The sequence below is a fragment of the Fistularia commersonii genome, chromosome 5, assembly GCF_037954325.1.
Source record: "Fistularia commersonii isolate RoL2024-O1a breed Wild chromosome 5, RoL_Fcom_v1.0, whole genome shotgun sequence".
In the NCBI taxonomy this organism is placed as follows: Eukaryota; Metazoa; Chordata; class Actinopteri; order Syngnathiformes; family Fistulariidae; genus Fistularia; species Fistularia commersonii.
In genome coordinates this window covers 15,023,069-15,035,463 of record NC_141288.1, presented here as the reverse complement: position 1 = coordinate 15,035,463, position 12,395 = coordinate 15,023,069, and the positions used below count along the sequence as shown (strand labels likewise).

Sequence of the window (12,395 nt, the reverse complement as noted above, 5' to 3'; positions counted from 1 at the left end):
TTACCCCAGAGCCTTTTCCATGCGACTGCCCATTGATCCCACCACTTCACCCAGAGTACAATGGGCCTGTCCCAAAAAGTCCTAGAGTGTAAATGATAAAAAAAAGAAAGGAAAACATTTGTAATGAAAAAAGATTTCCTTCAGTGACGTTACAATAAAAAGATAGCTCAGAAAAAATAGTTGTTCACTAGCAAAAGTGGCAGAGAAAGCCAGCTTCCAAGATAACAGAATCAACAACCCAACATCCTCTAACCTTTTTCAAACACCTCCACATTTCCAATAGACAGATTATATTGGCAAGTAGACTTAACTTTCCTGCCCTCACACCTGCCCCACTTTGCTCCCTCGATACTCTGCTGTTAAAGAAACGGCCACTTTTACCAACCACATAACAAAACATTGCTATAGATATTGGTTGATCGGAAGAGGAAGAGAGAATACGCAAAATGCAAAAAAACACTATATCAATGGGAAAGAGACCAAATTTTACATGTAAATTGAACAAAGAAGGCAATAGGGCAACTCACTTGATTTAATTCATATAATTGTTATAAATTAATTCAGAAAACTTGCAAATATATGTCTGAAAAGAATTCTCATGGTACGAATGAGTAGAATTTGAGCCTTGGTATTACAATAATGTGCTGTCTATTCTACTTTGTTAACCGATCATGCACCCTTCATAGGTGATTAAATGGTATTATGGACAGATACACTTCATCTTACCAGAAAGCAGACTGGTGAGGACATTTATTATCACTTGGAAGAATCACTGGCATTATCGTGAAGTGCTGTGAGTTGGCCAGTGTACCATAAATGCCACTTAATTTTACACTGAATGTACCATTTGTGTAGTTAATCTCATAGTCACCCCAAGTAGTTGCTTTGAAACAGTACTTTTACAACATCCTCACTAAAGGGGTTCCATAAAGATGGAAATTTGAGGGAAATTGAAGTATTTTGGTTTGGAGATTGATACATTTACATGGCATCTAAGTAAAAAGGCTATCAAAGAAATAATACAGAGCAGTAATGCAGTTAAGGGTGACCATATTATGATTTCCATAAAAATGGACACACTGCTCTACCTCAAGACACTTAAATGACACTCAAAACTTACTTAATCATGCCTTATAACTTTGACACTTATATGTATGCTTCTTCTGTATGCAAATGCAGTTTAAAATAAAATATGTGTTTTTACAATTAAAACACTTAAAATAGGATACACTGATATATTGTTTGGAAAAAAAGTTTTGATTTTTTTTTATTTTCTCTTTAAAAAGTCTCAAAATAAAATTAATTAAACTTCTAGAATGAAATAATGAAAGAAATAATGCCTCTAAGCCAAATGATAGCTGTTTAAGACTTTCGGTGCGGGGGATTAAATGATGCATAAATGACCCCTTCTGTATCGGAAAATCTTTTTTAACGAGATATTTTTCCTTCTTTCAATGTAATTATGTAAACAAGAGCACAATGAAACACGTTTGATTCTTCATCCTATATTCCATTTGTCTGCCAATCCATATCCAGGCTACACAGTCAGGATTCCCTGACAGAGGCAGGTGCCGGTTACACCTTCTTTTAGAGAAAGATTCCAGAAGGTGTGCATCGCATCCATGGTGTAGGTTTTTCTGGGAAGACTTGACTGCAGCAGCATATCCCTGAGTCCACTATAGGGATCATTGAGCAGCTCATGGCATGGAGTATTCCTCTTGCCAAGAAACACTCTTCAACTCTCATAAGTACCTATGTACCAACCCTGGATGCAGAGATCAGTGTAATAGAAGAATTCTAAAGAAATCTTGCTGCATCATCCAGAAAATCCCAGCCACAGACCTTCTTATGGGTGACTTCAATGCTAGAGTGGGTAATGAACATCTTATCTGGAATAAGGTCATTGGACAGCATGGGGTAGGAAAAATGAAGAGCAATGGGCACCAGCTACTATCCAGTAGCTTGTGGATAAACTGGTGTTGTGACAAACAACACTAGTTGTTTGTCACAAACACCAACTTCCAGATCAAAAAATGCCTCAAAACCATGTGGCAACATCCCAGATCCAAACACTGGCATCTTCTGGACTATATCATTGTTCGCCAAAAGGACAGACGGGATGTGACCATTACCAAAGCCATGCGTGGGGCAGGGTGCTGACCCAATAACCGCATGGACAGGTCTAAACGGCATCTGGTCATCCCACCCTGCTGCCCTAAGACAGCCCGATACAGAATCCTGAACATTGCAGCTCTTACCAACCCAGACACCATTTACAACCTCCGGCGCCACCTTGCATCCAACCTTTCCCATATTGAGGAGGACGCTGATGCCAATCTACTCTGCAGCCTCAAAAGCCCTTGGCACTAAGACCAAACGGTCCTCGGGCTGTTTGGTCAGCAGCTTAAAATCGAACTACAATAAGGCTAGAGCCAAAACACAGCTGGCTCTAAGGGCCTTGGAAGACACCTGGTGGCTGCAGAAAGCAAAAGAAAGTCAACACCATGATGATTGCAATAACACAGAGGGCATCTATGATGTCATTAAAGCCTTATATGGTCCAAGGAAACAGATCTTAACCTCTATCAGACCTTCTGCTGGAGACAGCCTACTCAAGTACCACCAAGAGATCCTTGGCCGCTGGGCCAATCACTTTAAAAATCTCCTCAATTACACCAACCACAGAGACCCGAACGTTCTTGACAAGATGCCAGACATGCCTCAGATACCACACCTGGACACCCTGCCACACTTCTCAGAAACACGCAAGCCCATCAGGAGCTTAAGAAGCAACAAAAGCCTAAGACCTGATGGTATCCCAGCAGAGGTACTCTGACATGGAGGTTATCCTCTCATACGCCTTGTACACCTCTTGATCACCCAAATCTGGCAATATGAGAAACAGGACAAGAGGGATGTCAGCATCATTGTCCTCTAAAAGCAGAGAGGGGACAGAGCAGACTGCGCAAACAGTTGGGGAATCTCACTCCATTCCAAAGCAGGCAAACTGACTGCAAAGATTATGCTCTCCTGGGTTGATGGAGTACATTTCATAATGTACTATTCACGTGCCTCTATTTGCCAGGCTCATGACCTCCCACACCAAGTCCTCTATGGACTACTACATAACTCTAAGTGGGCTGCTAATGACCAGAAAAAGCACTACAGGGACTTTACAAAAGACCTCCTGAGGTGTTGTAACATCAACCATGGCAAACAAAGCAACTGAACAAATCATCAATTTAATTGAAAGGAGGACCACAAGACGTGCACGACACCAATAGCCAGACCCAGCATCAGGATATGGCTGTTCCATATGTGGACAACTGTGCAGGTCCAACATTGGCCTCAATAGCCACATGAAGGGGCATCAACATCAACAACATTGACCCCCCCAACGTGTACAGCTAACATCTCGCACGCGCGCACGCGCGCACACGCGCACACGCGCACACGCGCACACGCGCACACGCGCACACGCGCACACACGCACACACGCACACACGCACACACGCACACACGCACACACGCACACACGCACACACACACACACACACACACACACACACACACACACACACACACACTACACTCTCTCTCTCTCTCTCTCTCTCTCTCTCTCTCTCTAGAAAAGCTTCGAGGTAGAATTGCATTTAGAAAAGTACCTTAACCACAAAGTAAGATTCAAATTTAGAGATGTATGAGTAAGTGATACCTTTATATTCCACGCTCTCACTCTCTAACTCTCACCAAGTGCCTCTATTTGCCTGTGGCCAACACCTCCCATGTTTAAACACCATCTAATGGATTGGCTCTCCAGTTTGCCACCCCCAGAGATTAGCACTGGAGGCTGCTTAGATAGTTCCCTGCTGCCTAGCCAACATGCCAGTTTCTTCTTGTATGAGATTATTGATTTCACAAAAATGATGCAAGGCGGATGAAAGACAGATTGAGGAAGTGGAACGAGAAATGGCAATATATAAGGGAAGGACACAACACAAGTGTAGAATGGCAATTACACTGAAGAAAAAAAGCCCAAAGAGGAATGTCTGAAATAATGTATGAAATAAGTACAGTACTTTTTCACATCACTCCAACTGTATACCTATAATTATGTTCTCATCATTTCTTTTACCCAATTTTTCAGACATTAGTTACATGCAAAGTAAAGCTCATTATACCATTGCGATGTGGGGGAAAAGAAAATCATAACCACATTTTAAGCAGTGGCCAAACAATAATTAAGTAAGTCAAAATTTGCAAAGATTATAGCATGATTGTCCATTACTGTGTATTATAATATACTGGCATTATTGTGAAACCAGAGCTCCTTCATAGCACCAGAGCCCATAGGTTTATCATTGTGAGAAATTAACAGTTGGAAAGAGGTAGGATTTCAATATTTTATTTTCAATTCTTTATTTTTTGCAAGTATTAAAAGTAGTTTTGAATGGCAGAACTAATCGGGGAATACCATGTACATGTTGTCAGTGGAATTTTATGCAATGAATGATTTTCTTTTGCTGTACTGTACTATCAGCTTTAGAACATAAGGATATACACAATGACAATGATTTTATTGATCTCATAGGCCTCTTATGAGAAAAAATTAATAACAGCCTTATATTCCAAGCTCCAAAAAAGCCTTTATATATATATACAGTATATATGCAGACTGGCTGTTTTTATTTGTTTATGGCACAACGCTGGAAAGTCATGTATCTGGGAATTTTGGTGATGTGTAAGATGTGTGAGATATTAACACAGAACCAATACATTTACCGCATATAAAAACGTATTAGCATATCCATACATTTAGTCAATGATGCTACCTTACATGAATATATCAGGCTAGGGCTAACAAATTCTGAAAAACAATGGCCAGCTTAATTTTTTGGGGGTCCAGATGTCACCTTTACGGGCAGGGCTCTTTCTCCTTACATTGTGATACTCCAAGATACAGGTGGCATTGTTTTCAAGTTATTGTGGTACATAATTAAAGTTGTGGTAATCACAATGATTCACGAGGAAAAACAACACAGGTGGAAAATGTATGGCATTCTAAATAGAGTGGAGGCAATATTGATGGAAATGTGCTATTACGTCAGATAAATAAACACACGTATTGTAATGAGCAGATTTCTGTTATCAGGCTAAAACAAGGCTAATGGAAGTTAATGACAAAGGAGGAAATCTTGCTCAAACTAAACACACACCTGCACAGCAAAGTTGAGTGTTGATTTGAGAGACTGGAATAAAAGAAAACATGTGTTCACTTCAGCACACATTTTGGTACTCACGTGTTTGGAAAGGTTTGCACTCTTCGAGTCAACATCATACCTAAGATAATGAGGGAGAGAGTGAAGATTTAGGGAACTGAAGAGTAATGGAGGCAGACATAAGCTTAGCTGTGAACACAACAATGATTATAGTCAGTAAATCAGCAACCGGTCTGAGCAGTCCGTTATCAACTATCAGCTCTGGGTATTTCACTCACCTGCATCATAAGTATTTAACTACAATGGTGAATTATTTATTTGAGTTTACCTAGATGATTGTGATGAGTATTCTTTCTGCATTTGTGCAAGTGACAGATGCTGAAAAATTTGTAACTGATCAAACAATAAGAGGCCATTCTTATTATCAGTTACAGGGTGTGCTAGAATATTTTTCAGATTTCAGTGTTCTCAGTTCTACCTGCATGTTACTGCTACAATCACAGCAGAGTTTAAGATTTGGTTGAATATGGTCCCTGTGGTGTCGAGGCTACTCTAAAGAGTGGGAAGCAATCAGACAAGCAATTTACCCAGCAATTCAAGGCGAATTCACCCATCACTTAAAGTGAATTGCTGGGTAACACTTTGGGGAGAGAAATGAGTGCCAATTTACTTACTTTACACTGATGTTGTGGATGATGTACATCCTTTGTTCTTGCATTGGAGTTACACATTTTGAATTGCAACTTGATATTTGGCACAGTTAAATGTTCTTTTTGGAGAAAACCATTAGATTTACTGGCTTGGCGTGTTTAGTCAGTGGTTGTAAACTATACACATAAGTTATGTATACAATACTTTTCCTCTCTGTAGTCCTAAGGAAGACACATTGTTAAACCTGCAAACAAACAGTAACAGACTCTGCAGTCCAGAAATGCCAGCTATCTCTGTATGTTAATAGTGAAGTGAAAGTCAAATACTCCAACAACCAAATATTTGAATTAGGTAGTCCCCAAAGCTAGACATGTTGCTATGAATATGTGTATTGTTCTATTTTTGCAATAAGTGCTCAACAAAAGAACTATCATTGTGCTTTCTCAGATTTCCAGAAGTAAACCTGTGAAATTGTCTTTCACAGAGTTGTACACCAGTGCGCAAAGTGCACAAATTTTACTGCACATACAAGGACACTTACACATACAAAACTCAAAAGCGCACATTCATTTCTCAGATGATTAGTTCCATTGAGAATCCACTGCCACAGTGGGATAAATTCATTTATATAACAACCTTGATGCCGAGATAGAGCGCAAGCACTGACGAATACACAAAAACATGCTTATACATCCTCAATGTTAAGGATAAAAACAGTAAACGATAAAAGGGTAAATAATGATTGAACAGTTTTTAGTCAACTTCTTTGAAAAAAGTTAGTCTACAGTAGTTTCATAAAAGTACGTTAAACACATTTGACAAATTAAAAAGATTCTTTTTTTCAACCATTAGCCACTAAAGGTAAATAAAGGTGTGCACGATATACGTTTTTATGCAAGCGCTCATACAATTGATTTGAGCACCACTACTCTTGGCAGGTACAAACTTTAATAGTTGGAAAGGCTCGATTATGTCAGAATTTTCATGAAACATTCATTTGCTAATCAGAGATACATTAGGTTAGAAAATAAAACTGAGACCAATGAATAAGGCCAAAGACTCTCCTTAATTTTACCTGCATCGGTAACTTTGCCCATTTCAGTTCAGAAGTTTGTAGTCAGTAGTTTGAGGAAATTAAATAAATGATAATTGGAGAATCAAAATTTCCCAGACGAGAGATGGAGAGAGTGGATGGTTGTTTGTCTCCACATGTGGCCCTGTGATCGATTGGTGACCAGTCCAGGGTGTACTCCGCCTCTCACTCAAGGACAGCAGGGATAGGCTATAGCGTCCCCGCGTCCCTGACTGCAGGATAAGTGGTTGATAATAAATGAATGAATGATAAACTTGTTTGGTTCAACACACCGAATAGTCTTCGTCTTCTCCTTTTTGCTTTTCCGTTCAGGGGTCACCATAGAAAATCAACCTTTTCCATTTAACCCTATTCTCTGTATCCTCTGCCCTCTCTACGTCCATAAATCTTCTCTTTAGACTTCCTTAAGACCAGGCAGCTCCAATTCCAGCATCTGTCTACTAATATATTCACTATCTTTCTGCTGTATATGACTGAACCATTTTAGTCTGACTTCTCTTACCTTTTCTCCAAAACATCTAACATGTGCTGTTCCTCGGATAGACTCATTCCTGATGAGTTGATCCCACCCTCGTCACTCCCAAAAAGAACCTTAGCATCTTCTGTGATCTCTAGCTTTGCCAAATGTAATTTTTTGTCATGGACACTGTCTTTAGATGATACAGCATCCATGTTCTCACCACTGATCCTTTCTATCTGGCTGATAGTCTTCTATCGCATAGTACCCCTGAAACTTTTCTTCGCCCATTCCAACCTTCCTGAACCCATTTCTTCACCTCTTCTCTGCAATCTCTGCTGCTCTCAACTGTTGACCCCTTCTTCTTCTACTTCTTCTCCTTTCGGCTTTTCCCTTCAGGGGTCGCCACAGTGAATCAACTTTCTCCATCTAACCCTATTCTCTATATCCTCCTCTCTCACACCAACTACCTTCATTTCCTCTCTCATTATGTCCATAAATCTTCTCCTTGGTCTTCCTTGAGACCTCTTGCCTGGCAGCTCCAATTCCAGCATCCGTCTACCAATATATTCAGTATCCCACCTCTGTACATGACTGAACCATCCTAGTCTGGCTTCTCTGACCTTCTCTCCAAAACATCTAACATGTGCTGTTCCTCTGATAGACTCATTCCCGATCCTACCCATCCTGGTCACTCCTTAAGAGAACCTCAACATCTTCATCTCTGTAACCTCTAGTTGTGCCGCCTGTCTTTTCGTCATTGTCACCACATGGTCACACACAGTATGAGGGAATGCATATACCAGTTTGGCTTTTTGTCCTGTTGTTCTGCCCACTTGACCCACTACATTACATATATCTCATGTGACAGCTGGTTCGGCTGATGTACTGCAGTACTATAGATCACAAATATACTATTACTATTACTATTATTACTACTATTACTATAACTATTATTATTATCTATTACTGTTATGTTTTTACTTCAAACTCTGGCACAACAATTTCCTTCGGCTTTCGGGATAAATAAAGTTGTTCTCATCTCTCATCTCATCTCATATACAAACAGGGGTATTAAAAACAGCATATGACGACCTTCTGACACATGGTTTCTACAAGAATCTGCTGCATGATCTCAATTCTTTATCTTAGGATAGTCAAACTCAAATACAAAGTAAAATACACAAATACACTTGTAAAAATCATTACAAGTCGAGGGCCAGAGTGGTTCAATGTTTTTTGAAAAACGTACTTTTAAGAACTTATTGCACATATTGACCCTGAAACTAAGAAAAGTTTCAAATTGTTGCCTATCAAATCAACATTAAACATTAAATAAATTAAAAATCAGTTGCAACAATTTCTAATGGCTCTACCTGCAACATTTCCAGGGTAATTTCTAATGAAAATATTTTTCCACAGCCAAAAAATAATTCCCTGAAGGAAACGTCAAACATGCTTTGTGGTAGCAAGAAAAGAGTACAAAAGGAAACAAAAAGGAAACAAAAATCATTTCTCATGGTATTCTTTCTTAAGTAACACATTCTCATCCCAATGTGTCAACCGCCTGATGAATGGTGAAGCTTCCCTTGGTGTCACATACCGACAGATCAGACCCTTCGTCATTTTTTGACAAACCTGTAGAAGTGTCTGATTTTTTGACGACAGATTACCATACGTCACATATCGGCGCATGAGGCAATCCTTTCTCATCGGGTGTCACATCAGTGGAGGAAAGCCATTTCCTCTTTGAAACACAAACATGTGCAAAATACTCACTCCACTTTTATTTTTGTTAGGTTTAGAGGAAAATACAAGTGTTAATGTAGACATGATTAATCCAGGTCCGTCAAAAAATGACGAGAAAGGGGATCCTAATGCATCGTTATATGACACGAAAGACAGCCTTCAACATTCGTCATGTGTGATGCATTGGAATGAGAATGGGCTGCAATCAGCAGCTTTTCCTGAGAAATTTCCTGAGTAATTCCTCATGCACTTTCTCCCAAATCATGCCCACCAGTCCACTCTTTGGCCCACACATCGCCGACACTCCATCTGTTGTCATTGCCACAAGTTTATCCCAAGGCAGACCCATTTCGTTTACGTATCCGCTGACTGCTTCAAAGATATTCTTTCCCGTAGTTGTGTCTGCACCGAGCTTAACCCCAAATGTTTCACTGTTACACACAAATCTGCGTCACTTCAGTATCAGAAGTGTTGTTGCTCTCTCTTTGAACATATACTCTGCCTCCCACCTGTCTTGAAACCCCCCATTCCACCTTTCGATGTCCCCCATTTTGGGGGGAAAGGTGTAGTTGACAGTTGATAACAGGTGGCTCAGCAAGGGCAGCTGATCAGCAGGTTGGGCTTGCATTTGTTGGCACTTGACTGATGCGCCACAGCACTCGTAGTGCATTGTTGGACTCCTAGTATTAATGGTGCTTGCAACATATCAGTGGGCTGGCTCTAATTGTAATTAATTATTACCCTGCAGGCCAAAGATAATCCCGCTTTGAGTTTGATATATGTGCTTTACCTCATAAACATCAACAGTGAGACCTGAACTAGTTGAACAATTAAAAAGAAAAACAAAAAAACCTTGACTTCTATGTATTTGTGTATTTCTACAGAAATATACAAACAGTCTGCCAGACTCACAAAACAATGTAAGAATTTCCATGTTGAGGGTATTTCTGCTATTTAAAACTGACAGGGAATTTCAAAACAAAGTGACATGCTCGGGCCTCAATCATAATAATGTAAAATTAAAAAAATAAAGGAAAATATGGAAGGAATATGGTCACGTAAGTGGAGGGAAATGTAAAGAATAGGGAATGATTCTCAGATGATTCTGAGGTGAAGTTGTGCTGTTGACTCTTTTCTGTTTTTATGTATCACCTATTTGTCAATACAGAGTGCAAACCCTGTTATCCCCTCACTTCTCATAATTTCACACGCACACATGGAGACACAATTACTCATCAAGAGAATAGCTTTCAGACCCCAGTTCGTTATTATGAAGTATGATATAATTAGTTCCCATCTAATAAAATAAAGCCACTGAAATCCACTCCTAATTCAATGAGGAATTCAATCTGAGAAAGAAAACCCCGCCACCTATGAGAAGACTGTGAAATTTTAACTGGTGCTCACATACTGTGACATCTAATGGAAAATGAGAAGTCGGAAAATAAATATAAGATGTTGCGTTTAATCAATACATATGCACAATGTTACAGTGCAATATGCGGTAAACAAAATTACTATGTAAGTCACTATGAATTCAAAAAAATATAATCTATTCATATTGCTACAATGCTTTTTCTATAATCTGAAGATAGATATGATCTGTTTCCATCAGATCCATTGCTCCCAGAATCACTGCATGGAAACTGTTTAATATAAATCAAAGCTATTCACCCTACATCTAAATCTTCAAATATAAGCATTACAAAATTCAAAATTCATGGATAAAGGTTAATTCTGGTTAATTCTTTCAAAACTGGTTAAAACACTTTGATGTACAAGGTGTATTTACCCAGGATAAAAACAATAAAAGTGATTCACATATTCATCTAAAATCTTTGACTATTTATGCTTATTCAGGAAAACACAATATTAGGTAGATGAACAGTACAGATGTTCAATCAATGCAAGAATAGCTATACTTGAAATTTGACTGAAAATTGCTTTCCAACTCTGAGATCATGAGATTATAAAATAAAATAGTAGCAACCATGACAGATTATACTTACAGGTCGAACCGGAGGTTTTGTCTTTCTTCAAAGAAGTAATCCAATATGAATTTTCGCACAAAGTCTGGGTTTAGTGTGTTGTCTATAACCTCTGTTCTCCCAAACTACACAGAAAAAAAGAAGAACAATCAGAATCCCTTTGTCCCTTTCAAAAGTTTGTGGCTCAATAAATCATGTACACCTAATTGTAATGTTAAACATAAACATAATGAAATCTTGAAGCTCATAAAAATGAAGTATCTTTGAGAGGGGTAACTTGTGAGAATAACTAATCACAAGAAGATTCACCCTCAAGAGGCACATCAGGGAAAGACAGCTTACAGAAGATTATGCAAAGCTTTAGCATCAGGCTGAATAACAGAGGCATCAAGTCAATGAGGGTCAGGTAGGTTCTGGTTTGGCATTTAACATGTAGATGATGAGCCGCTCATTACTATGAATAACTGGAAAAGATAGAGGCTGCGAAATTTGCCCTCTCATTTACCTTTATGAATTTTCATCATTATCAGAAGTACTAACTGTTGGGAAGTCATACATAAGCACATGTTCTCAAACACATTTCAGTTATTTAGGGGACTGTCTGTTCACTGAAATTGCCTATTTGGCATTTCTACTGACGGTAACGAAGATAAGAAGTCTGTAATCGAATGCATATGTTGGAAATGCCATGTAATGAGGAATTCATTAAATGTCAACAGCACTTAAAATTCCCAATCTAACCTTCAACATGTGTCTTAAGAAGAGCACTAGACATAACAACATGGGTTTAGTTTGACAATGTTCATAAAAACTCAAGTCTTTTTCCACATAGAATGATTTACATTTAAATTATATTAGGCATTAGAGATACCACTAAAAATGATGACTTCTTACAATAATGTACAAACATGTAACAAGTTGAGGCTGTTTTGAAGCACTTTATAGTTAGCTTTCATCCAAACCACTTTTGATAGTAACGGTTCATGTCAATTTGATATATAAACTTGGCTGAATGTCCTTTGCTGTTTATTTAAAGTCATGGTAAGCTGATGTATGTCCAATGCATGCCTTAGCATTGTATACAGTGCCGAGAGACTGGGTATAGATAGGCATGGACAGCTCTAGCTTCAGCTTTCTCACCGAGATCTGTATTTTCTATCAGTCACTGAGAATATATGGTGAAAGGGCAGGATGACACTGTACAGGAAGATTTTGTTCTGAAAAAGTATTGATTTGTA

The 12,395-nt window shown here is 38.8% G+C and overlaps 1 protein-coding gene across 1 annotated transcript in view; it reads right to left on the bottom strand.

Annotated features, from left to right (window-relative positions):
- LOC147234178 (copine-8) overlaps window positions 1–12,395 on the bottom strand; it is an 89,380-nt gene that overhangs the window by 51,247 nt on the left and 25,738 nt on the right. The window contains exons 4-6 of the mRNA XM_086146981.1: window positions 11,179–11,282; window positions 5,301–5,340; window positions 5–81 (exon numbers count right to left, since the gene is read on the bottom strand). Of these exons, the coding sequence (XP_086003107.1) occupies window positions 5–81; window positions 5,301–5,340; window positions 11,179–11,282 (221 nt within the window). The remainder of the gene's footprint in view (window positions 1–4; window positions 82–5,300; window positions 5,341–11,178; window positions 11,283–12,395) is intronic.